This window comes from Myotis brandtii, unplaced genomic scaffold (genome assembly GCF_000412655.1).
Source record: "Myotis brandtii unplaced genomic scaffold, ASM41265v1 scaffold324, whole genome shotgun sequence".
Lineage (NCBI taxonomy): Eukaryota > Metazoa > Chordata > Mammalia > Chiroptera > Vespertilionidae > Myotis > Myotis brandtii.
The window spans coordinates 3,814,403-3,842,131 of NW_005362439.1; the positions used below are offsets into that span (position 1 = coordinate 3,814,403).

At 42.1% G+C, this 27,729-nt stretch overlaps 1 protein-coding gene and 1 pseudogene across 2 annotated transcripts in view; both read right to left on the bottom strand.

Annotated features, from left to right (window-relative positions):
* AGBL2 (ATP/GTP binding protein-like 2) overlaps nucleotides 1-27,729 on the bottom strand; it is a 36,684-nt gene that overhangs the window by 1,822 nt on the left and 7,133 nt on the right. Inside the window, exons 7-17 of one of the 2 annotated variants that reach the window (XM_014543396.1) lie at nucleotides 26,702-26,809; nucleotides 20,163-20,316; nucleotides 17,578-18,360; nucleotides 16,439-16,595; nucleotides 13,347-13,446; nucleotides 12,632-12,732; nucleotides 10,303-10,433; nucleotides 7,720-7,786; nucleotides 5,900-6,025; nucleotides 5,315-5,422; nucleotides 2,755-2,844 (exon numbers count right to left, since the gene is read on the bottom strand). In XM_014543396.1, coding sequence (XP_014398882.1) covers nucleotides 2,755-2,844; nucleotides 5,315-5,422; nucleotides 5,900-6,025; nucleotides 7,720-7,786; nucleotides 10,303-10,433; nucleotides 12,632-12,732; nucleotides 13,347-13,446; nucleotides 16,439-16,595; nucleotides 17,578-18,360; nucleotides 20,163-20,316; nucleotides 26,702-26,809 — 1,925 coding nt within the window. Of the gene's footprint in view, nucleotides 1-2,754; nucleotides 2,845-5,314; nucleotides 5,423-5,899; nucleotides 6,026-7,719; nucleotides 7,787-10,302; nucleotides 10,434-12,631; nucleotides 12,733-13,346; nucleotides 13,474-16,438; nucleotides 16,596-17,577; nucleotides 18,361-20,162; nucleotides 20,317-26,701; nucleotides 26,810-27,729 lie in introns of both variants that reach the window. The other variant, XM_005870844.2, reaches the window with a different exon arrangement.
* Nucleotides 25,112-26,358, bottom strand: LOC102241239 (annotated as a pseudogene).

Below are 27,729 nucleotides of genomic sequence, written 5' to 3' on the forward strand. Positions count from 1 at the left end.
TTTTTTTTTTTTTTTTGCATTCTCACTAAGATCCTTGAAGATCTCACTAAGTTCCTCGGAGGTTTAAACTCTATATCCAGTAGTTTGCTTTCTTCCATTTCTTTCCTTTATGACATGTTTCTTTGTCTCAGCATTTTGGTTGCTTCCCTGTGTTTGTTTCTATGTATTGGGTAGCTGTTAAGTCTCCTTGAGTTGATAGAGTGGCCTTGTGTAGTATGTGTCTTATAGGGCCCAGTGGCTCAGCCTCCCCAATCACCTGAGGTGGACACTCTTTGTGCACCCCTTTGTGGGCTGTGTGCACAGTCTTGTTGTAGGTGAGCCTTGATTGCTGTTGGTATCACTGGGAGGAATTGACCTCCAGGCCAATTGGCTGTGAGGACCAGCTGTGTCTACAATGGAAGAGCTGCTGTACAGGAGACACCCTTATGGGGCAGGACTTGCTTCAGTGGGGCTTTGGTGCTCACTGAGTCTGCCCCTTGAGTGTGTTGCTTATGGATGTGAAGAGTTGTAATCTGGTATGGCCTCACACTCACCATTGGGTACACTGGCTCTTGGATCTCCAAGGAGGTGCAAAGCCAGCCACTGCCTGGGTCCACCCAGCAAGAGCTACAGAGAGATCTGCAGATTCCTCCTCTTTTTATCGGGTTTGGAAGTGCCCAGATACAAGCAAGGCACTGTGCAGCAAGGCAGGCTGCTGCTGGTGCCAGCCTTGGGCCTTCTTTTGGTGGCTTTGGGGCTCCCTGACCTAGCTGCAGCTTGTTTGACAGGTTTTAGGCTGAGAAAGGACAGGCCATTCATATGCAAAAGCTGCTGTGCACAGCTTGAGTGGGATTGTAAATTGGGTGGGGCAGGTTCTCAGGGAATCTCCAGGGTGGAGCAAACAGCAATGGCTGCCAGTCAGCCCTGCACCCGGGAGGTCCCAGCACAGGAGCAATGACCACTGCGAGCATCTCTGTCTGGAAGAAAGCTGCCCCCATGTTCCTGCCCTGATGCCAGACAGTCCAGTTTCTCCCTGTATGTGTCTGGGTCCCCCAGAGTCTTGCCCAGCACTGGAATTCAGAGCAAGTGGGAGCTTGTATCTCCCTTCTGATTAAAAAAGCAGCGCACCTGGGTACCAGCCCATTCTGTGCCTCCACACCTCCTACCAGTCTTGCTATGCTTTCTTCTTTACCTCTCTAGTTGTAGTACTTCCACTCAGCCAGCTTTCCCATGGTTCTGGATGATAGTTGTTCTGTCTTTTAGTTGTAATTTTGATGTAGTTGTGGGAGGCAGCAAGTACAGGTGTTTACCTATGCCGCCATCTTGGTTCTCTATGGGCAACATTTTAATTGCTCTGAGCAGTTCAGGAACTGCATTTTATAAGCTGTCTTGAAGTTGCATGCCTACATTTCTGTTAGAGAGACACTACACTAGGAACTTTAGGAAAATTAAGTAAAGATACAGGTTTGGAAGGCATTCATCCAGTACACTGGGTTTCACTGAATCCCTGGTTACATGTTGCAGCTTAACCAGCACGATTCAGTTGCAGGATATAGTTTTAGGCACCCACAGCTTCTTGTAATAAATGCTGAATGGGGAGAAAGGGCAAGTCCATCACTTATTTGTCTGTCAGGACAGAAACTCTCTTTGTTTTGACTTTATTTAAACATCTCTTCTTTTTTTTTAAAATTATATTTTTTCAGTTATTTCAGAGATGAAGGGAGATAGATAGAAACATCAATGATGAGAAAAAATCATTGATTGGCTGCCTCCTGCATGCCCCCTACTGGGGAGGGGATCGAGCCCACAAACTGGGCATGTGCCCTTGGCTGGAATCAAACCTGGGACCCTTTAGTCCACAGGTGACCTCTATCCATTGAGCCAAAATGGCTAGGGCTAACCCTCTTTTTTCATTGCTCTTTAGTTTCTGTTATACCAGGTGGTTGGACTATCTTGCCACCCCATGTAGAGGGTCATTGCCTTAAGGGAGGGGTCATGTCTTACTGTCCTCAAAGGGCCTGGCACCTATTAGGTTCTCCATAGGATACTGCTGAATAAATGAGAACATCAACCTGACAATTCTCAAGCAACAGATTTGAGAAGAAAGGAGGGACTTCCCCTCAGGAGAACTGTGGGTTCTATATCCAGTATTCCTACTCAATCCAGTGGTTTCCAATCTTTCCCTGGACACGTGAGCTGCACCCAGTGGTATTTGAAACAACAGCTTACTTACCATCTGTCCCTCTCTGCCTCCCTTTCAGGAAAGAATATGCAAGTGCCAAGGAACAAGAGCGATGGATAAGGATAAATATGAGCTCACGCTAACTTATTCTTCTAAGAAAGCAAACCATTCACAAACCTCAGCATTGAAGGATCACTGTAACACGGCGTGTGGGGCACACGTCATAGCTACCCTACTCCGCTTGGTGCTAATAACTCTTGAGGTGAGAACTGCTGCATTACACTATCACTGTTTTACCTGAGACGTTGCCTGGAGTTACAAAACAACAGCTGCCTAACAAATGTTCGTTGAAATAAAGGTACCTTCTCCATGGCAAGCTGTTAGCTCTGGGAGGGCTGTCTGCGCCCTTCAGTACCTGGTGGGCTGTGCCCCAGGGTGCAAATTACCTTGGGCGTTCACCTGAGCAGAACAAATCTGAGAAGGTGAAACTGTGTGGACTGTGGATTACCACCCCTTCAAATCACATAATACATTTCAAAACCAAATAAAGTAAATTACCAGCATATAGGTATAATATATATTAGGTGAAATACCTGCTTTCTTTCTTTATTCTTAGTCAGAATATAGCTAGTTGCTTTTGACGGGTCCAGGGAGATGCCTTTGTCTCTTCCATTTAACTGTGACTAGAATAAATGAACACATTCTCATTAAAATTTCTACTTGGACAAGAGTGAGTATGTAGAATATACATTCTCTGAGTGTTTTTCATTCATGCATGTTGATTCATTATGATACTCTAACACAAAAAGAGAGGCAGGACACAAATAATTCAAAGAAAATAATTCAAATAATTCAATAATATTTATTGAATACCTACCATATGCCACGCCTTTTACACACAGATTCACATCTAATCTTCTCAACCAACCTTATGTTGTTGATATAATTACCCCAACTAGAGGCCTGGTGCATGAATTCATGCACAGGTGGGGTCCCTCGGCCTGGCCGGTGATTGGGGCCGCTTGGGGCCCATCTCGCTCAGTCCCAATCAGGCTAATGGGGGCCAGCCACGGGAGGTTGGCTGTGGGAGTGCACTGACCACCAGGGGGCACCTCCTGCATTGAGCATCTGCCCCTGGATGGTCAATGCATGTCATAGCAATTGGTCATCCGGTCGTAACCGTCACTTAGGCTTTTATATATATAGATATTTTAGATGCAGAAACAGAGTCCCAGGATGGTTCAGTATCTCACAAAAAATTACATGGTGGGGGTGACGTTTGAACTCAAGACAGATTTCAGAGCTGTTTCCTTGTCACTATTACACTAGACCCCAGATGTCCCTCACTACTGAATGGAGATGCCTGCGCCTGTGAGGGTTCCTCAGTGTAACACAGCGGGGCCTCTGTATCTCACTGTTACTCACGGGGTAGCATTCTGCCACAGGAGGGCCAATTTTACATTCTACCCACTAAGAATTAGCTACTGTTGTACCAAAACTTATATTTATACGTAAAGGAACCAAGGACTGCCCTAGCTGGTTTGGCTCAGTGGATAGAGCGTCAGCCTGCAAACTGAAAGGTCCCAGGTTCGATTCTGGTCAAGGGCACATGCCCAGGTTGTGGGCTCAATCCCCAGTGGGATCTTGCAGGAGGCAGCCAATCAATGATTCTCTCTCATCATTGATGTTTCTATCTCTCTCTCCCTCTTCCTTCCTCTCTGAAATCAATAAAAAAATATATTAAAAAAAAAAGAACCAAGGACTTTATAGCCACAAAACTCCAAAGTATAAAAGTTGGTTAGGTGCTTCTCCTCTGTGTCCCTGCATCCTACTCTGTTATGTCATTTGCTGTTTACTTGTCAAATCCCCAGCCCAGACTCTAAGGTCCCTGAGGCAGGGATAGTGTTTTGTTCAATGTCATATTCGCAACATCTAGGAGAGGGCCTGGCACATGGTGGTTACACAATACAATTTGTTGAATAAACGGCTGGCTGGATGGTAAAACAGCCTGTTCTTATGTTCTGGATATAAAGTCACAAATCACCAAAATTTGGTGTCAGACTTCAGTGGTGTGTAATCCAAAGCAGAGCCAGTCTCCCCACCAAATTTTAATGTTCCCCTGCTCCCAGTGTCACTGACAGGTAAGGGTGACACAGAGGGCTATTGTGTTCTTCGCCCTGTGGGAGAGACATACTAATTGGAAAAATTAGAGAATCTGTGTGAACGAGAGTTAAGAATGGACCAGAATATAGAGCCAAGAAATAAAGTCATGCGTATATGGTCATTTAATTTTTAACAAATGAGCCAAGAATATACAATGGTGTTGCAAAAACTAGATATTCACATGTGAAAGAATGAAACTGTACCTGTCTTACACTATACACAATAGTCAACTCAAAATGGATTAAAAACCTACATTTAAGATCTAACTCTGGAAAACTCCTAAAAGAAAACATAGGAAGTAAGCTCCTTGACATTGGTCTTGGCAATGATTTTTTTTGTTTTGACAACAAAAGCAAAGACAACAAAAGAAAAAAATAAACAAACAAGTGAGACTACATCAACTAAAAAGCACAGCACAGAAAATCAATAAAATTAAAAGGCAATCTACTGAATGGGAAAAAAATATGTGCAAACATATGTTATTTAGCCATAATAAAGAAGGAAATTCTGCCATTCATGACAACATGGATGATCATGGAGGACGTTATGCTAAGTGAAATAAACCAGATAGAGAAAGACAAATATTACACTTATATGTGGAACCTAAAAAACTCAAACTCATAGAAACAGAGTAGATGGTGGTTGCCAGCGACTGGGAGGTGGGGCAAATAGGGAGAGGATGGTAAAAGGGTACAAACTTTTAGTTATCAGATAAGGTGTGACGATCTGATGTATAACATGGTGACTATAGTTAATAATACTGCATTGTATAATTAAAATTTGCTAAGAGTAGAAATGGACATGTTCTCACCAAAAGAAAAAAAGATGACCATGTGAGGTGATGGATGTGTTAGTTAACTCAATGGTGAGAATCATTCACAATGTATGCACATCAAATCATCACGTTGTACACTTTAAAAAACTTACAAAAAAAGTTTTAATACATTTTTTCCATGAGTGAGTTAAAAAAAAGTCAAGCAAAAACATTACCTCATTCATCCTTGGTCTTTCATTTTTTACTGTTGAAGAACTGACATTCTCAGAATATTTTAAAAAGGAAGGCTGCTTTTGCATCGTGGAAGCAAATCCTGGTCTTTTCTAGAAGGATTAGTGCAAAGAGAATGTTTTTCAATTGACCGATTGCAATTAATCTGCTCATAATTGACCCAATTCACCCAACAGTGAAACTCCCACCTCTGAAAGCATTTTCAACTTTAGAAAGCAGAGGGTATGATGTAGGTACAACAGCTGGGAGAAAGACAAGGAAGGAGCTATCCAGGTGTCGTTAGTGTTAGCGGGGCCAGGCCTGACCCCTTAGCACCCAGCAACCCTGACTAGCTCCGGCCCCTCCTTTGCCAGCCATTCCACCACTTCCTTCTGGAAATCCAGACTTGGTCAACGCCCAAACTTGCAGCTCCAGAGCACAGCAGAGGACCATGAAAGAGCTCTGAACTCAAGACAGAAAGCTTTCACCTCTGACCCCCTTCTGATTTAGAGTAAACCTTAACCCCCAGTACTGCCGTTAATGGAATACTCTTTACCTGACAATAGAGGCAGGCAGCAGAGCTTTCTTACCAGGGCATCTTCTTTTGACTTCAACTCCCGTATCATATTGTTTTTCTGATACTGTTCATTTCGCTGTTTCCTCGTCTGAAGTGGCTTCTTTTTCTTCTTCTTGTATATCTTCTTCTTATGATGCAACTATTTCAAAAAGTACAGAGAAACTAGTCATAGAGGATCCCAGAGGACTCTTCACACAACACTCAAGACACGATGGCTGAGCCAGTGTGCCGTCCTCAGAGTTACACTGTTGGTTTGCAGAACAAATAGTTGTTATCTCCTTATCGGAGGCTGCTTCCCATGTAACAGCCCCCAAATCCTACTATCATACATACTCCAATGACCAAGTATTTTTGATTTATAATTTAAAGCCAGATCACTTATGGCAATAATGTCAGGTACAGGCAATACTGACTATTTGATGTGTGGTTAAAAGATTCAATTTGGGCCCTGGATGGTTTGGCTCAGTGGAGAAAGCGTCAGCCCGCAGCCTGAAGGTCCCAGGTTCAATTCCAGTCAAGGGCACGTACCTCAGTTGTAGGCTCAATCCCCAGCCCTGGTTGTGGGGTGAGTGGGAGGCAACCAATTGATGTGTCTCTCTCACATGGATGTTTCTCTCTCTCTGTCTCTCCCCCTCCTTCCCACTCTAAAAATCAATGGAAAAATATTCTTGGGTGAGGATTAACAACAACACCAAAAAGATTCAATTTGGTTGTTACTTCAAGCAAATGAAGCTCAGGACAAATTTTCTAGGTACCTATGGTGTGGTGAAGCTTAATCTGATGTTGCTGTAAATCCGGTTGAAGAAACTGCAGGGCTGAGTATAATTTGGCTGGCTCCTCCTGACAGCCTTAATCTCACACTATGATGGAGATACTTCTTAATGCAATTAGGAAATCATGTGCATAATAAATCATAAGAAATATTTTGTTGTTTGTAAATATCTATGTAAGAAAACGTCTGTGAGCAGGTGGGGCAAAAAAAAGTTACTTAATATGTGAAAGTATAAAAAACTATCTAAGACCACATGAATAAAGAAACACTTTTTAGTCCTGCCAGGTAGTTCAGTTGGTTAGAGCATCGTCCCGACATGCCAAGGTTTCAGGTTTGATTCCCTGTCAGCACACATACAAGAGTCAACTAGTGAATGCATAAATGAATGGAACAAGTTAATGTCTCTCTCCCTTCCCTTCTCTCTCTAAAGTCAATCAATAAAAATTTTTAAAGAAACACTTTTTAAAAAAAATTATGGGTCTTTTTAAAAATAAAATAACTAAAAACAACTTTAAAATTTCAATTTACATTCAATATTATTTTTTGTTAGTCTCAGGTGTACAGCATAGTGGTTACATAATCATATAATTTCCATAGTGGTCCCCGATATTTCCAGTACCACCTGCCACTATCCATAGTTATCACAGTATTATTGACTCTATTCCCTGTGCTGTACTTCACATCCCCACGACTATTTTGTAACTTGCCAATTTGTACTTCTTAAGACCTTCACCTTTTCAACCCTCTTCCCCTCTGGCAACCAAGTATCAGTCATTTATAATAACCTATTTCTTAACATGGTTTTCACTTTTAGTTAAACTTTCTTTTTTTCACTCTCAGTTAACTTTGGAATAAATATGGAGTCCTCACACCCTCCCCTCCCCCGCCTAGATTTTTAAAATGAAAGTTATAACAGACAAAGACTTCATAACCAGTTGGGACACTATTGCTCTATTTTCTGCAGATCTTAGAATAGTTGGAAAATTCCACCACATTATCCAGTGGTGTCATGCTTTTTTAAGGCTGCTACTCTTTGGGTATAAGAGTCTATCTAATCTCACCTCATGTGCTATGTTCAGGAGTTGAACAGGGAGACCGTCTGAGAGGGAACTGTCAGAACCACAGGTGCTGTTTTCAAAAGGAGAGAAGAAAGGGAAAAACCTGTTATTCATGTCTGGAAGTATACCATTCACCAGGCCATCTGCATGGGGTTAGGATATCTAGTCCACTATTTGCCCACACTGTCTGTGTTTTAATTGCTAAGAATTCTTGACAAGCATATCCATTCATTCATTCATTCATTCTGAATGCCCATTGCATGCCAGGTAGTGCATCAGGCACAGGAAACAGAAATGGACACGGCAGAGCTCCTGCCCCAAGGAGTTTGCAATCTGTGTAGCAAAAAAAACAAAAAACAAAACAAAAATAAAAACACCAACCTGCCCTGGCCAGTGTGGCTTAGTTGGTTGGGCATCGTCCCATGCACCAAAAGGTTGCAGGTTTGATTTCTGGTCAGGGCACATGCGAGGGTTGCCGGCTCAATTCCTGGTTGGGGGCTCAATTTCCGATTGGGGGCATGCAGGAGGCAGCCAATCAATTTTGCTCTCACATCAATGGTTCTCTCCCTCTCCCTTCCTCTCTTTAAAAATTAATTTTAAAAATCTTTAAAAAAAATACCAACCAGCCAGATGGGCAGAGCTGCCCTTGGCAGCAACTGTGAGAGGCTGCAGGATTCTCAATGTGCAGCCCTAGAGAATGCCAGGGAACTGTAATTTGTTTGGAAGCAGGGACTCTGTCTCATTCATTCCTGTCTGGCCAGTACCAGTTCAGAGAGCCAGGATCCTACTAGGTCTTCTTTAAGAATGTGTTCAATATATAAATAAATACATTTAATACAAAGAATCTATAGGTCAGAGACTAGGACTATTATTTTCATCACCCCAATTCACCTTTCAAAAGTTCTGGATGCGTGTCTAGACGGATCACAAGTCCTCCCTCACGAACTGTCCCCGCCCCCAGTCTTCAAGGGCTAGGATGAATGAGTCCTCAGATAATGAACCCTTTCTTCCTTTATCATGTGTCACATTATCTTTTCCCCTTTCCTGGAGAGTGGCTGGCTAGAATTGAGAGCTGTGCTCTGCAACATGAGCTCCATATAAAAAAATGTCTTCGGCACAAAACTCAAATCTGGGTAAAGACAGCATTTCAAACCATCCTTTTGCTCAGCCCTTTCATTCTGTTCTTGCTCCCCCTCCCTCCCGCCAGTGCACAACAAGGAGGAGCCCGACAGAAGACGGCAGGAAGAAAGCCTCTTCTTCTCTGATCTAACTCCCAATTCCACAGCCTTTGAGGCCACTAGATAACAGTCTCTGAGGTGCCTTTCAGAGGCAATGGAGAGCGTTAACAAATGGGATAAGAGCATTAGGTGCAGTATGTATGGCCCAGAAATGCTCAAAACCAGTGTGTTCACACCCAGACAGAGCAAACTCCAACTGAGCTTGTACACTCAGTCTGCTTCTCTGTGTAATGGTGAGAATGGAAAGGGGGTTCCTGATGCAGAGGCTGGCAAACTGGTTTCCATAATTCCTAACTGAATGCGTCGGCATTCCCTGCTGAGCGTCTGGCTGTTTCTGAGTTGAGTCCCCTGAGCTCTGTTGTATGAATTGATATGCAGGGGACATTTAGTTTTTGAGGGTGAGAGTGGGGTTGGTGCACTTATCCTGGGGAGTTAGGCAAAGGATTCTGGGAGAATGGAAGAGGAGACCTGGTGAATGGGGCGCTTCACTGGGCCTGATGGTCTGGCTTAAGGTTCCTAAGGAGGCATCTAGGAGACTCAGCCAGCAGAATTGCTTTAGGGTCAGATGTCGATGTGCCACAGGGAGTGTGGGAGAGCCATCCGCTTCCCACTGTCCACACAGACTACAGTGCAGCCCCTGGCAGAAGACCTCCATGCCTAGCCCAGAAACCTTCTGAGGGCAGCTGGTGCAGGCTTGAGGCACCTTGGCCAGAAGCTGGAGTAGCTGGTGTTCTTGCACACACGTGAGATACCCACCCACCTATAGCTGTGGAGACGATGAGGGTGGGGCTGAGATCTATGTACTAAATTAATTCAACAAGTATTTACTGAGCTCTCCCCATGTGCCAGGTACGGTTGTAGAGATGCATGAGATATAGAAGTGAACAAAATAAAGATCTCTGGCCTTGTGAAACCTACATCCTTGTAGGGGAAGATAACAAATAAGAGACACAATACAGTTGTAAATGATACAGAATGACAGAGGTGATAAAATGCTATAGGTCAGAGACTAGGAATATTACTTTCCTGGGTGCTCTGAAAAAGTCCGAGCACCTAAGGCGGATGGGCAATGGCAGGAGGGTGAAGGCAGGGGAGCAAGTTGCAATATTAGTGTGAGGAAGGTAGGCCAAATTAAAAAAATTACATTGAAGCCTGGCTGGTTGAGCATTGACCTATGAACCAGGAGGTCACAGTTCGATTCCCAGTCAAGACACATGCATAGTTGTCAAAGGAATGAAGTGTATTTAAGTGTGCCATGATTTATTTAATATTTTGCACCTGAGGTTCAAAACCAACAACAGAGCAGAGTAAAACTTTTCTGGTTTTTCTTTGACATGAAGTTTGTTACCTGGATTCGATGTCAGAGAAAGAGATGTCATTCCAACTTCTTTCTAAATCCGTATCTTGTCCAAGTTCATTGAATTTCTTATAAATTTCCTTTTGTAAGAGCTCTTTAAGCTCTACTAGACACTGCATGAACTGTGGAAATGAAGAAGGAACTATTTTTGATTATTTATTTATTTACTCATCAAATACTACTAAGTATATGCTAAAAGGCACTTTATTGCTGGGGACATAAAGATGAGTAAGCTGTGCCCTGGCAGGGTGTGGAGGTAGGGAGGGCTAAGTTGGTTGGAGTGTCGTCCATACACCCAAAGGTTGAGGGTTCAATCCACAGTGTGGGCATGTTCGAGAGGCAACTGATGTTTTTCTCTCACGTTGACATCTCTCTCTTCTCTCTCTCTCTCTCTCTCTCTCTCTCTCCTGTCCCCTTCCTTTCTCTTTAAAATCAATAAAAACATATCCTCAGGTGAGGATTAAAATTTTTTTAATTTAAAAAAAAAAAGGATGAGTAAGCTGTAATGTCTGCTACTAAGGACATGTTAACAGATAGCTACATGGGCTGTGGGAACACAAAGAAGTGTTGCCATGTGGCCGTAAAAAAGAAGGAACTCTTCCTTTTTGCAACAGCATGGATGGACCTGGAGATTATTATACTAAGCAAAATAAGCCACTCAGGGAAGGACAAATACCATATAATCTCACTTATATGTGAAATCTAATGAACAAAATAAACTGATGAATAAAATAGAAACAGGCATGGATACATGGAACAGACTGACAAATGTCAGAGGGGAGGTGAATGGGGTGGACTGGATGAAAGAAGGTGAAGGGATTAGACAAAGAACATATATGCATAGGCCATGCACACAGACAACAATGTGGTGAGGGCCAGAGGGAGGGAAGGGCAGGGTCTGGGTGGAGGTGGGCACAAAGAGGGGAAATCTATAATAATGTCAACAATAAAAATAAAATATTTTAAAAAAAGGAGTGTTTTGGGGGCAGAACACCAAAGAGCACTGCTTTAGCCACTTTTTCCTGCCCATAGCCAATTATAAACTTCTTAACCCAAAGGCCTGATTAATTTAATTTAATTTAATTATTATTTTTTAAATATATTTTATTGATTTTTTTACAGAGAGGAAGGGAGAGGGATAGAGAGCTAGAAACATCGATGAGACAGAAACATCGATCAGCTGCCTCCTGCACACTCCCTACTGGGGATGTGCCCGAAACCAAGGTACATGCCCTTGACCGGAATCGAACCTGGGACCCTTCAGTCCGCAGGCCAATGCTCTATCCACTGAGCCAAACCGGTTAGGGCTAATTTTGTTTTTGAGTAGTAAGGAAGGAAGTTAGAATGGGGTTGTTCAGATTTTGGCCTATGGCAACTATGATTTAACGGGCCACGTTTCGGTCAAATTCTCCTTTAAACATATTTTTTTAAACAGTTGCATCCAGCCCGGCCAGTGTGGCTCAGTGCTTGAGCATCGACCTATGAAAGGAGGTTCAATTCCCAATCAGGGCACATGCCTGAGTTACAAGCTCGATTCCCAGTGGGGGGCATGCAGGAGGCAGCTGATCGATGATTCTCTCTCATCATTGATTTTTCTGTCTCTCCCTCTTCCTTCCTCTCTCTGAAAGAAATAAAAACATATTTAAATATATATTTTATTGATTTTTTACAGAGAGGAAGGGAGAGGGATAGAGAGTCAGAAACATCGATGAGAGAGAAACATTGATCAGCTGCCTCCTGCACACCCCCCAGTGGGGATGTGCCCGCAACCAAGGTACATGCCCTTGACCGGAATCGAACTTGGGACCCTTCAGTCCACAGGTTGACGCTCTATCCACTGAGCCAAACCGGTCAGGGCAACATATTTAAAAAAACCAAAACAGTTGCATCCAGAGTGGTGCATATCAGGTGTTCCCAGGGCTGACGAGTCAGATGGGGTCTGAGAGAGGAGGTTGCAGGGATGCTTAGCAGGTGCGCAAAGGGCAGGGTTATTTTTGGAGAAGAGAAAGGACAGCAGGTTTTCTGAAATGGGAGAAAGGGAATCAAGAATGAGTGCTCCCATGGGTACGCCTGGACGTGAGGGAGAGAAGTGCTGAAGGGAAGCTGGAACAATGGCTTCTATCATCTTGGTGAATTGAGGTCTTACCATTTGCCGAGAGCGTGTAGGCTGGGCCTTTCTTATTTTCTTTGATCATAAAAGCTTCAGAAAAATACTAAGAGGAAATAAAAATCACCCGAAATCGCACTGAGCTGACTGTGGACCCATGGGAAACTGATCACAATAGCGGCATCACCACACTTCTTGAAGCCCCATTTTTACCTTGGTTCGGTCAGGATCACAGAAATCCAGGAGGGTGTCGCAGACATGGTAGCCTAGGGACTTCAGATCCTCAGTGGTAAAATGAGTGTCTCTTTTATTGCCTGGAAAAAACCCCATAAACATTTCTCATGAAATCTTAATGAGCAAATAAATGCAGATATAATTTACGAATATCTCATTAAAGACACCACCTCTTATTCTAGAACATTGTGCTTCTGGACAGGGTTTCTCTCCTAGCTTTAGGTTGGTTCAGAAGAATCTTTGACAATGAAAATGTTTACAATCATGATGGCTGTAATTGTGAAGCTGTAATTACAATGATAACGTTTTACTCTGTAGCAGGCACTCTGCCAAGTGCTTCCCATGCACTAGCTCATTAAGTAGTACCCATAATGCAGGCACTACTACTGACGTTCACAGAGAAGATGAGGTTCAAAGAATTAGGCAACTTACTCAGGATCACACAACTCGTAAATGGAGCTGAAATTCAAACCCAGATCTGCCTGATTCCAGGCCCTTAGCCACTACACTATATTGCCCCATCAAATACTATATTTCACACTCATATTCTGGGTGCTCAAATTTGGCATACGGCGCAGACAAGAAAAGCCTCTAGATCAACTCTCCTCTCAACATGTTTAAGGATTTCATCTCCCCAGTGCTTTACGTGGCTCCCCTGGCCATGCTGGCCCACGGTCTACAGAAGTGAGCTCACCCAGGGTGGACCCGCCAAAGGTAGACTCCATGGTGTAGCTGTTCAGGATTCCCATCCGCCACATCACGACTCGTCCTGTTCCTTCTTTGCACTTTTGGACCTTAAAATTACAACTATGAAAAGAGAACTGAAGAGAAATCCAAATCCTCTGTTAATCATAGACTGGCAAATGTAAGATATAGAAGATTCATTGATATGATACAAGAATGTTTCTCTTGGGAATCTATATATTACTTCCTAAAGTGTGTCCCCTACAATACTGGTTCCTAGGGATGCTAATAGGTATTAGGGAGGAAAACATGAGTTCTATGGTCATGTTCACCAGGGAGATAAAGGGCTAAGAAAATGGCGCAGGCTTCCTCTGCAGCACCTCTCAGGCTATTTAATATGCTATTGTGGACCGTGATGCTCCAAAGGCGAGAGAGCATGTTGCTTTTCATTGCCCATGAACCCTTTCTTCTCCTCCCCATCTTCTCCAGGGGCATTCTGCAGGACTCGGGTTCCTTGAATGTCTGTTTGGGAATGCTGGCTTTCTTTGGCATTCAAGGCTAGTAGCCAACCTTTCTAAGATTTATTTTCTACCCCTCTCCAATTTGAACCCTTCAATATGGTTGGGTTGATCCTCTCTATGTGATTTGTGTATGCCTCAGCCCTACACTACAGTCTCTGCCTGGAACGCTCTCACTCCCTTATGCCAATGTTCTCAGGTCCAAGTTCAGTTTCTTCCATTGTCTTTCATGACCATGCCAATGCTCTTTCCTCTCCTGAAGTTTGTAACATACACTTGGCACCTATCCCAACCTATCCTAGCCTGTCCTGCTGAAAACGCTTTACATTTGGGAGATATCTCACTACCTTGTGGTTTCTAACTTGTGCTCTATAGAATCCAGGGGTTCTAATGAGGAGCCACAGGGCATTCCTGTCCAAGGCCTGAGGGAGGAGGCAGAATGGACAGGTGTTCCAAGCCTTCTACCCCTCTTCAATAACATAGTTCTGCTTTTAATTGTTTTAGATACTGGGTTCTGGATGTGATTTCACTTGAAGAGATACCTGGAAAAAATCTAAATGTTTAAAAAAGAAAAAAGAATGACCCTAGCCTGTTGCTCAGTGGTTAGAGCACCAGTCTGCAGATTGAAGGGTCCTGGGTTCAAATTCGGTCAAGGGCATGTACCTCGGTTACAGACTCAATCCCAGGTCCTAGTCGGGGTGTGTGCGGGAGGCAACCCATCAATCAATCGATGTATCTCTCTCATATTGATGTTTCTCTTTCTCTCCCTCTCCCCCTCCCTTCCACTTTCTCTAAAAATCAATGGAAAACATATCCTCGGGTGAGGATTAACAACAACAACAAAAATAAAAACAAAAAAAGAAGAAAGGAAGGAAGGAATGAAGGAAGGGAAAGAGAGGAAGAAAAGCTTCCTCTTTTTTTTTTTTAATAATAAGAGCAGCAGATACAAAATATGTCTTAAATATCTTTATGTGAGAAAATTTGTAATTTAAATGTTTTCCTGAATCCAACCCAGTTTCTTCATTATAAGGACAGTTACATTTTGTGGATGTATTTATGATGCTGAAAAACAACTTTCTAAATCAATGCAGATACTCTGTATATGCCCGACTGTCACACTCAGCCAACTATCAAAAACTTGTTGCTTTAAAAAAAAAACAACAAAAAAAAACCTTGTTGCTTTCATTAGCCCTTTAATATCTTTGTTATTTGTGACCTTGCATTACTCAAACTTTTCTTTGGAGGCTCATGTAACATTAGCATTTTGTCTGTCCTGCAATCCCTGCTTCCACTGCAAATCACAGGATTAATGATAGATAACTCTACCACTAAGAGTTTGAACTTGTGCCCAGGCAAAGCAGCCAGAGCAATTTTTAAAAATCACCTTTATTGAGATATAATTCACATACCATAAGATCCACACATTAAAAGTACACAAGTCAATGGTTTAAGTATATTCACAGAGTTGTAATATAAGTTTAGAATGTTTTTAATACCTTCCCAAAACCCAGTACCCATTAGAAGTCACTCCCCATGTCACTTGTCCCCAGTTGAGGCAATCACTAAACTACTAGTAAGTTCTGTCTCTATAGCATTGTATAGAATGGAATCATGCAATATGTGGTGTTTTGCATCTTTTCTTTCACTTAGCATCATGATTTCAAGGTTCCTCCATGACCTAGCACAGTGATGGCAAACCTTTTGAGCTCGGTGTGTCAGCATTTTGAAAAACCCTAACTTAACTCTGGTGCCGTGTCACATATAGAAATTTTTTGATATTTGCAACCATAGTAAAACAAAGATTTATATTTTTGATATTTATTTTATATATTTAAATGCCATTTAACAAAGAAAAATCAACCAAAAAAAATGAGTTCGCGTGTCACCTCTGACACGCGTGTCATAGGCTCGCCATCACTGGTCTAAACTATATGACATTAAACTGATGGAAGCTGTTAGCAGAGCCCAGCAAGGACCCACGATTCAGAGTCAGAACTCCTACTGGGGATGTGCCCGCAACCCAGGTACATGCCCTTGACCGGAATCGAACCTGGGACCTTTCAGTCCGCAGGCCGACACTCTATCCACTGAGCCAAACCGGTTTCGGCAATTCTTTTTTTAAAATATATGTATATTATTGATTTTTTTACATAGAGAGTTAGAAACATCGATGAGAGAGAAGTATCGACCAGCTGCCTCCTGCACACCCCCTACTGGGGATGTGCCCGCAACCAAGGTACATGCCCTTGACCAGAATCGAACCTGGGACCCTTCAGTCCACAGGCCAACGCTCTAGCCACTGAGCCATACCAGTTAGGGCAGCAGTTAATTATTTTTATTGCAGAACAACATTCCATTCCCTCGACATACTGCATTTTATTTATCTGCTCATCAGTTAGTGGACACAGAATAATTCTTAAAACCACACCTTTCTAAATTCTTAAAGTCCAGGTTGCAGGGATTTACCCAAGATAAAAAAGAGAGACAAAATGGCAAATCAAACACAACACTATTATTGGGTATAGGAAGCAGAGAGTTTCCTTCTTCCTTAGTCAATGAGCAGAAAATTACCTTATGTGCTTACCTTGTCTGGTACATTTTTGCTCAACATGAAAGGAAAGACTCGTTCATGAAGCCAGTACTTGCGATTGTGGCTATTGCAGCCATATAGGAAGATGTTATTCTTGCGGCTGTGGCCATGGAAATCACAATACAAGAGAACTTCCCTTTCTTCGAGAAGTCTATTAAGGGGAGCAAACAAAGGACTCAGTGGACTCCAAATGCATGGATTTTTTTGGAGTCTCTTCCTAAGTATGTCTGTTGACACCTTCCTTTCTAAGAAAATTTTGACCCCTAATGGCCTTCAGAGGACCCTATCTCTACCCTCAGCCACTGCTGTAAACTCGGCATCAGTACTCCTTGCCCCTGCCCGACAGAAGGACTTGAGATGTGCTGACGTGGAAAGGGGTGGTGGGTAGGCCTTGTGTAAATTGATAAGTGGAGGAAATCTGTTGAAAGAAAGCCCACCCTGGTGCAGACTTGTGGGAAGAGGGGAGAGGTAGAGAGGTTGTAATCGCAGGGATGAAAAAGACAGAACCAAAGAAAACCTTGGGTCCTCATTTCCAGGGCTCGTTCCTATAAGGCTCAGATCTTCCTGATCTCCTGATCACCCAGGACACCTATTCCGTCTTCCAAATGAGGTCACCATCCCCCTGATGGTCACAGGATGAAGAGTATGATAACAATGCACACATTAACAGTGGCTGGGGACTGTGCTAAATAGATGACATGTTAGCTCACCATTTATATATATTTTTAAATAGATTTTTATTGATTTCAGAGAGGAAGGGAGAGGGAGAGAGAGATAGAAACATCAATGATGAGAGAGAATCATTGATCGGCTGCCTCCTGCACACCCCACACTGGGGATCAAGCCTGCAACCTAGGCATGTGCCCTGACTGGGAATTGAACCATGACCTCCTGGTTCATAGGTCAACGTTGAACCACTGAGCCACGCCAGCCCGCTCTCACCATTTATATTTTCTATCTCTCCCTCTCCCTTCGTCTCTGAAATCAATAAAAATATATTTTAAAAAAAGACTGTCTCCAAAGACATTTCCAATTCTTACAACATTAGAAGAGATCTTCCCTCTTCCCCGAGTCCCTGCCATTAGATAGTGCTCACAGTAACCAGAGAAAGTTCAACAGATTAGGGGACTCACCTCTTGATCATGTTCCTGGTGTGCCAGATGCAGGGGAAAGACTCCTTCAGAATGGTTTTATAATGCCTGTTCAAGTCCCTGCCAGCCAACGAACACCGGTAATTCCCCACAATCACTCCATCTGGATTTAACATGGGAATCACTTTGAAGACAAAGATATCTCTGAGGAGCTCGGCATCTGGGGAGTTGCTAAGAATGAAGTCCAAAAAGCCTTTCATGATCCAGGAGCCATTACTTTCCCCAGGGTGGACCCTGGCACTCAAGACCACGGCTTTCTTTGCAGCAGCCTCTTGTGTGGTTTGGGATGGGTTGGTGATGGTGAGCAGGTACACGGTATTTCCTGCTAGGCTCCTGCATAAAGTGCGGAGTTTGCAGAACTGAGACTGGACAGGGTTTTTTGCCACCGACATGAGGTAGCATTGCAAATCCGTGTATGTATATGGGTAGAAGTGTGCAAAGAAGCAAGTGTCCTGGTCATGAGGAAACTGAATGGTCCACGTGAGACAGTAAAAGGACTGCTGCCCATTATCCGTGTTGTTCTTGTAGTACTTGATTTCATTTCCTTCTCTCCTCCAGCCAATGTTGTAGGTGTTGGCATCCAATTGGGAGTACATGAGTGGCTTCATTCCTATAGTATAAAGGCTCTTGGGTTTTAGCAAGTTGACGATGGTGAAGCGATAGGTGGCATCTTTTCTGGTGTTCTGAACTCGAAAATAAAACCACTGAGTGTGTTTGTTCGTGTAGAGGTCAGTTCGTAAGGTGAGTTCATACTCATAGGTGTCTCTGTAATGAAGAATGTAGAATATCTCTGTAATACCTCCCTCAAAAAATAAATCTGGGAAAACATTGTTTTTCCCTGGTAAAAATAGATCTAATCACAACAGAAAGGCTGCTACATCAAACATTTGTTTTCTAATTTACTTTGTTCTCCAACTCATATGTTAGGCTAACAGGGACTTGGGGGAAGAAGGTGCATTTGGGGTGGGACAGAAGAGTCTCATAATTCACATGCAGCACCGGATGTTTGGGCGCGCTGAGCTTCTTGGTGCCTTTCTAGAGCCCAGAAGGTGGTTTCCAACCACTTCAACCCATTTCCCCGAAACACACTGAACTCAGGGAAGCCGGAGCCCTCTGTTGGCTGTACCTACATCCTGGGCATCACCAGGATGGATCAGACCCTTAAGCTTCCTGTGCTATTTTTCTCTCTTATCATCAGTTGTTTGAAGATAAGGGGGCTTTGCCGGAATGCATGCACCTTGCGGAAAAGAAGGCCTAACCTGCAGAAGAGGAAATACAAATGCCAAAAAACATGAAAAGATGTTCATCCGCATGCATCATGAAAGAAATACAGATTAAAACAGGATATCGTCCTTTCCCCCTCCATCTCAGCAACATTTCAGCATTGGGAAACAGGCCCTCTCATCCACTGTTGATGGGAACTGAAATCATGCTGGAGGGCAATGGGGCAAAAACTAGCAATGCTTAGTGTTCAAACCCTTTGACCCACCAATTTTATATCAGAATTTGTTCCATAACACCAAAAATACTAAAAAGTATACACGCACAAGGGTGTGAATTCTGTTCACTCATTTAATAAAAAATTGTAAATGTCTTAATTTCTCATCAGGTGGGAATAGGGTAAATAGGTATGGAACACTCATATAATAGAACAATAAGAACTATTAAAAATAAGGACATATGTCTGTGGTATTGTCATAGAAAAACATCTAAAATGTATTAAGTGGAGCCCTACCTGTTTTAGCTCAATGGACAGAACATGGGGGTCAGGGTTTGATTCTGGTCAAGGGCCCCGTACCTTGGTTGCAGGTACGTGCGGGAGGCAACCAATTGATGTGTCTCTCTCACATCGATGTTTCTCGGTCTCTCCCCCTCCCTTCCACTCCCTCTAAAAATCAGTGGAAAAATATCCTCAGGTGAGGATTAACAAAAAATAAATAAAATAAAATGTACTAAGTGGGAAAAAGCCAATTTGAAAAAACAGTGTCCAAATATATACACCATTACCCTATTTTTAAAAATATATAATTTGTGCCCTAACCGGTTTGGCTCAGTGGATAGAGCGTCGGGCTGTGGACTTAAGGGTCCCAGGTTCGATTCCGGTCAAGGGCATGTACCTGGTTGCGGGCACATCCCCAGTAGGGAGTGTGCAGGAGGCAGCTGATCGATGTTTCTCTCTCATCGATGTTTCTAACTCTCTATCCCCCTCCCTTCCTCTCTGTAAAAAAAATCAATAAAATATATTTAAAAAAAATAAAAATATATAATTTGTGTGTATTACACAGAGAGAGAAACAATTAATGCATAGACATCAAACTGTTATCAATTGCTTGTGTTTGGGAGTCACGATTATAGGATTCAAAATTTTGTCAATATAAATTTTATATGAGCACTAATTTCTTTTATAAACAGAAAAAAACAATTTAGATGAATTTTTATTCTGGGGGAAAAATCATTTCCCTTCACCTCTTTTGCAGAAACACTCCTGACTCCGACTATGATTCCTGAAGACACTTCTCAGTCACTTTAATCACCATCCCTTTGGGTAAACCCACTTTGTTACTCACACTTTGACAGCTTTTTGCAGATTCCCACTCTCAAACCTTGATTCAAACAGGAGAGTGTTATCTTCTGGTCCTTGCAGTGTGACAGCGAGCTCCTTGATCACTCCCCGCTTGCCTCCCACTCTGGAGCTGGTGAAATAGGAGCCTTTGGTGGGCACTGCAGGTGAGACAGACATATTTAGCCACAGTCCTGTCAGAACCCATTCATCCAGCAATATTCTTTGTGCCCCTCTGTCTTCAGCAGCACTGCCCTAGGTTAACAACAATGAATATTCTAATTTTCAGTTGTTCTTGCTGAGACTTTTCATTCTAAAGTATATTTCTCTGAAGGACTCTTAGAGACTTCCTTTTGCTACAGGCAACCCTTATCAGCACAGATAGTACTGCTTGTGCCCATTTGAATACTAATTTAAAAGGATGTTGGCAAAAGGTAATATTCTAAATCAAGCATCTGAGAACATTTGCAACCTTATTTATAAACACACAACAAATAGCACCTATTTATTGATTTAAGAAAAAGATAAGGGGAAAAACAAAAAAGAGAAAACATAGTAGACGCCATAAAGTGTTTTGATATATACTTTCAGATTTAAATATAACAAAAATAGCAGTTTGAGAATTGGCATGGGTGAATGCCCCTGGGAAAGGAACCAAAATGTAGTTATCAGTGAAAAGGAAGGTCACAATTGAAATTTTAACTTTAAAATGAAATTTTAAAAATGTATGAAATTTATCTTATTTAACAAAATTTAGATTATAATCACAACCTCTTTCTAATACTTGGGATAATAAAGAATCAATTACTATTATTTTTTTGTGGGGTTATAATTTTTCAGACAAATTCAGTAAGGGTGCCATATGACATCTTTGTTTTGGCAGTTACTTTTGCAAAACTTTCTTAGGACTTCATAGTTCCCTAAGGACTTCTCTTTGTACCACAATGTTCTCATCTTTGTGTCTAGAAGAACCTATTTTTGTCATCTTTTGTTGATTTTGTCTTTGCCAACTGATAAAAAATTTTCTAGGTTCTCATTTGTCAGTGGCTTTGCAAATGATTCAAGCAATTCTGTAACATTCATCAACTTCTACTTCATAAAATCCTGCATCTCTTGTTAAAAATCGTAATTTCACTTTGCAATGGATTTTTATTTATTTGCATTATATTACCAGATGTTAATAATATCCATCAATCAGCAAGTGACTGACACCATCAAAGATGCTGACCATGGAACATTAAACAAATAGTAATATGTGTGGGGCACAATTATATAAGTGGCCAGTTCATTAGTAAATACAGTAATGCTATGAAGACTTTTGCTCCTATGCAACTACGTCACTAGAAAGACTTTATAATAAACATATAATAAATACATAAATAAACATATAATAAATAAACTATATAATAAAATAAATGGGAGTGAAGGAGGAATCAAGCTTGAAAAGAAGTGGGTGAAAGCAGAAAACAAGCACAGAGGAAGGAACAAAGGCAGAGGCCAAGAGTCCATGTTGTCTAAGTAAAAGCTGGGGCCCCACATGGTTCAGTCTCCTCATGAAACCAGAGTACAGCCCAGTGACCAGATGTCATTAATATGGAAATTCCAATATTTTCTTGAGTCTCTTAGGTAACATTAAAGATCCAATTCATGGCTCACAGTAACATTTCTCAAAAAAAACCAAAACCAATTTCCTTTTTTCCTCCAATATTCCCACAGCATGTAGTTGCTGTGGGGCCCCTAAAATGACAAACTCCCAAATTCCCTTTGGAGCCCCATCTTCTCAGTTTTCTGCTTCTTTATTCCTCCAATTAGGTGGGTTCAACTCTCCATGAATCCCAAGGACAAGATCAAGGCTGTGACCACAACTGTGTGTTAACAGAACAAGGACAGTCTGTAAGGGCTGCCATATCAGGAGAAAGCACTTCCACCCAGGGTTCCTTCCTGGGTAAGATACAAAAAATATCTCTGGCTAGAACAGATGAAGGGACTCCAAACCTGTAAAACAGGTTTATAATCCCGAGGTTGTAGAAGCAGCACATCCCCTATTATCTAAAACCTAAGTCTACCCACTTATACCTCATACTTTTTAAATGCCTTCCAAACGCCTCCTCAGACATTCCACAAGGTGGAGCTAGGTGGACTGAGTTGCTCCACCTTATTTACTTCACTAGAGGCCTGGTGTATGAAATTCATGCACTGGGGGGTAGGGAAGTGGAGTCCTCAGCCCAGCCTGCGCCCTCTCGAAGTCTGGGAGCCCTCGGGGGATGTCGGACTGACGGCGTGGGGAGCAGGCCTAAGCAGGCAGTCGGACATCCTTAGTGCTGCCATGGAGGCGGGAGAGGCTCCCATTACCACCACTGCGCTTGCCAGTTGTGAGCCTGGCTTCTGGCTGAGCGGTGCTCTCGCTGTGGGAGCGCATTGACCACCTGCGTTGAGCAGGATTGGGCTGAAACCAGATCTCCAACATCCCCCGAGGGATCCCGGATTGTGAGAGGGCGCAGGCCAGGCCAAGGGACCCCACTGGTGCACAAGGGTTTGGGGAGGGACACGGGAGGTTGGCCAGCTGGGGAGGGGCTGCGGGAGGGCTCCAGGGCATGTCTGGCCCATCTCGCTCAGTCCCGATTGGCCAGATCTCAGCAGCAAGCTAACTTACTGGTCAAGAATCTGCCCCCTGGTGGTCAGTGCACATCATAGCAAGCGGTTGAGCAGACTTAGCATATCATTATCATATTATGCTTTGATTGGTTGAATGATCGACTGGCCGACTGGCCACTTAGCATATTAGGCTTTTATTATATAGGATTGCTTATAGCTTTTCCCAACATATTATTATCAACATGAGAGCTCATAATCAAGGAAACTGTGGTGGAGTATGTGCAATTACATCTCAGCGGGGCCCTCGGGAATAACTGGCTCATTTTACTCTTCCACTTGAGGAATGTAAGCACATGTTGTCCCTTCTATTTCTGGTTGTTTCTCCGAAAGCTTTCCCTTATGTCACTTCTTTAACCTTTTGCGCTCCAACATTGAGGCTGACTCGACAGACCAGGCGCTAGTAGCAGGTCCAACGTCGAGTTGGTGATTGAGCTAATTGGCAATTTCCGCCAGAGAACTTCTGCAACCAAGAGAGGAAGGACTTCCAATTTGGACCAGACTGTTTGAATTCCAAAAATAAAATTGGAGCGCAAAGGGTTAACACATTTTCTTTCTACTAACTAAACTTTGTGCAGATTCCTCTTCCAATAAAACAGCTTTCCTTTCTGATAATTATTACTTAACAGAGATTGATTTTTCAAATTAGGAGGATATATTTTTTTTGCTATTTCTTGAATACAGTATTTTCCAGCTTCAGATAATTCCTTTTAAGAAGTTCCAATGAGCTCTGGTACCTGTGGGTTCAACGAGCACCAGGTGATTTTTGGTGATGACAGAGGATGTCCTTGTTGGCAGCTCCCTTCCATGTCCCTCCCTATTACTAACCTAGGATCCTGACATTATTAATTCAAAATTTACTTCCCTTTCCTTGGGAAGGTTCATATTGTATTTCTTGGCTCATTGCTCTTTAACATTACCTTTCCTTTCTGTCTTAAGTGTTAGTATTACCACCTGCTCCACATCCTCCCCAGCACTGGTTATTGTCTATATTTTTATTATAGCTATTTTGGTGGGTGTGAAGTTGATCCATTGTTTCCGTAAATACCATTTATCGAGTTGGTTGAGAGAATTCTCTTCTATTCCTGGTTTTCTAAATGTTCTTATCATGAAAGGCTAAATTTTGTCCAGTGCCTTTTCTGCCTTGAGATGGCTGTTTCCTCCCACTCTGTTCTACTAATGTGGTTCTGCTTATTTTGTTACTAGAGGCCCGATGCACGAAGATTCGTGCAAGAATGGGCCTTCCTTCCCCTGGCTGCCGGCACCGCCTTCGCTCTGGCCCGGAGCTGCCCAGAGGCCTGGGATGGCTGGGGCGGTGCGGAACGCCATGGCGACAACGCAGGCATCCCGCCCTGCCCCACCCAACCCCTGCCGCTTGGCGCCTGCAAATTAACCTGCCATCTTTGTTGGGTTAATTTGCATGCTCACTCCTGATTGGCTGGTGGGCATCATGAAGGTACAGTCAATTTGCATCTTTCTCTTTTATTAGTGTAGCTAGTGAACCACCCCGGGCCTCCTGGGACAGATCCCCTTCGGTCATGGTGTGTAATCCTTTTAATATGCTGTGGGATTTGGTTTGCTGGTATTTTGTTGAAAAATTTTGCATTTATATTCCTAAGGAATATTGATCTATAGTTTTCTTGTGATGTCTTTGTCTGGCTTTATTATGAGGACGATATTGGCTTCACCAAAGAGAGTTGGCAAATGCTTCCTTCTCCTCTGTTTTCAGAGTTTATAAGGAATTAGTACTATTTCATCTTTAAACGTTTGATACAGTGCAAACAAACCCTGGCAAGCCATCTGGGCCAGGGATTTCTTTACAGGAAGATTTTAAATTACTAATTCAATTTTTTTGTTATAATCTATTCAGACTTCTAATTTCTTCGTGAGTCAGTTTTGGTGATTTGTGTCTTTCTAGCAATTGTTCCTGTTCATCTATGTTGTCTATTTGTTGGCGTAAAGTTGTTACAGCATTGTCTTGTAATTCCGTTGATTTCTGTAGAGTTGATGCTTATGTTTCCTTCCATTGCTGATTTTAATCATTTGTATCTCCTCTCCCTTTTTCTTGGTTGGGCTATTTTGTCAATTTTGTTGATCTTTCCAACCAACTTGATTTTTCTATTATTTTTCTGATTTCTATTTCACCTATTTCATTAGTATCTTTATCAGTTCCTTTCTTCAGCTCGAACTGGATTTATTTTGCTCTGATTTTTAAAATTTATTAAGGTGAAAGCTTGGGTAATTAATTTCAGATCTTCCTTCCTTCCTTATTTAATTAATTTATTCCCCCCCCCCTTTTTTTTTACTGTCCTAAATTGTTTATTAGGTAAGAATTTTACAAACATTACTTATATTAGCAGTAACGGTGGAACTGGAGAGTAGTGTGCCTTCTCCAAGCTGCACTGCGAGAACCACTAATTGTGTGGTGGGATTTGTGGCCCTTTCTAAGGCCACAGCTCTTGTGCCTGCAGATGTCAGCCCTCACATCTCCCTGGGCTTGCGGACTGGTTTGGTGATCCACTAGGTGTCAGGATTTCTTCTGATAGCCTATGGAATGGAGCAGTGAGGATAACCTCCAAGAATTTGTATGTGGAATCTTCACCAACCCAGTGAGAATTCAGGACTCTCAGAGCCCCAGAGTGGTGCCCAGCTAGCTCCAGAGCAACATACTGAGGCTTCCAGCAAACTTTAGCTGGTTAGCACCATGATGGACAGGCTTGCCACTGGTTGCACCCTTAGGAACAGGGTGTTTGTGGCCACCACAGCACACACGAGTCCAATATATGACATAACCTTGTATTCCAGTCTGCTGTGCTTTATTGGGCTTGGTAGGCAGGGGTCCCAGTGGAGTGCAGAGAGCTGGCCTACTGCCAGCAGCACAGCCTGGAAAGAAAGCACATTACACTGGCCTGCTTCTTCCTCCATAGCTCCTGGATGTACTTGTAAGCGCCCATCTTGGTTTACCTGATGGCTATGGGAAGCTGAGAAGGAAAAGACTTTCTCCCACAATCCCTTTTGGGCTCCTCCTCTTCCTTTCAAATATATGTGTTTAAAGCCATAAATTTACCTTGCAGTGCTTTAGCTGCATCCCCTAAATTTTGATATGTTGTTTTATTTTCATTCCAAAATATTTTTAAACTCTCCTTGTGATATCTTTAACACATGGGTTACTTAGAAATGGGTGTTTCCGTCTTGTTCATCACTGTATCTCTAACACTAAGCACTGGACTTAGCATATGGTAGATGCTCAATTTCCAAATATCTATAGATTTCCCAAATGTCATTCTGTTGTTGATTTCTAATTTAATTTTGTTGTGATAAGAGGATATATTTGGTATCATTTCAATCCTTTTACATAAACGGTATTAAGACCTGCTTTATAAGCTAGCATATGGTGTACACTGGAGAATCTACCAGGGGCCCTTGAAACAAATGTGTATTTTGTGGCTGTTATTGGATACAGTGTTCTGCACATTTTTATAAAAGACATGCATTCTATCTCTAGGAAATCTGCAACTCAATGCAGGAAGCCACATGGTAAATGACAGTCATATGCACATACTATAAAGTACTCACCCAAGTACATATAGGAGGCGGCGAAAAGGAGAATGTGTTCCCCAAAGATCCAACCTCTGAATTTCAGGAAGAGGAATTACGAGGGAGAAGCTATAAAATGGACTTAGATTTATTAAGAAAAAGGTACTGTCATTAAAAAAAAATGATTGAAATTTTAAAGCTGATTATTTGTGAATTTCAGGGTTCCTATTCAGATTGGTTTGGAAAAGACAATTTATCACTGAACTATGGATTTTCTAAAATCACATTTATTATAGAAAATATTTATAACCTTATCACGATTAATTAATTACTCACTGTTCAGCGTAATGACAATACCTGAATCTAATTGATAGACAATTGTGCCTTTTTCCTCTCCTACAATTTCTGGTATCTTTTCATTTCCTGTAGGTTGATAAAAATATTCTGGTTGAGGTGGAACTCCCTCTGAAAGAAGACATTTAAAAAGTACAAAATAAGAAAAAATACAGAATAACTTGTCAGAACCTAAGTTTCTAATTTGTTTATAAGTTGTCTTGCTTCTTTCCATAAGACTATGAGGAGACTTTTAACAAAAACACATAAACTTTAAATAGAAGACTTAAAAGTAAGCTGGAAAAGTCAATACAGTTGCTATACTAACTCTTTAAAATTTGGTCCTGAGCTTCCTTTTAAAATCAGGAAAATATGATCCACTACATACTTTTTATTACCACAGAGGAATAAGTATATCACTTGTTTCAGAGAAAACAAAGGCTTTTTCATTAACATTCAATTCTAAAAGCTTCCTCGTATGAAACTTGGGGAACTTCTCCATATCATTTTAAGTGATGAAAACCAAGGGCATATAAAGACACAACTCAGTAAAAGACAATGTTCCTTTCTTCTCTTTAAGGTAATGGGGAGTAATGAGGCTCTGACAACTCAGTTTAAACAGCAGGTACTTGCTATTAGAGCTCTTTGAAATTAAAAAAATTGCTTTAAAAAAAGATTTAATGGTTTTTTAGTGGATTATGTTTTACACTTTTTAATTTTCCTTTTGGAATTGAGTCCAAAATCTTCACAGGAATTCTCTATCTTATTCTATTTTATATAGAGAACTACAAAATCCTATTGTTTGGCCTGATCAACTTGGACTTTTATCTAAGAACTAGAGGCCTGGTGCACGAAATTCCTGCAAGATAGGCCTTCCTTCCCCTGGCTGCTGGCCCCGGCTTCCCTCCTGCACCCAGGACCTGGGCTTCCCTCATAGCCCCAGCTTTGTCCAGAAGGACGTCTGGAAGGACATCCAGTCTAATTAGCATATTATGCTTTTATTATTATAGACTAGAGGCCCAGTGCACAAAAATTTGTGCAGTCGGGGGGGG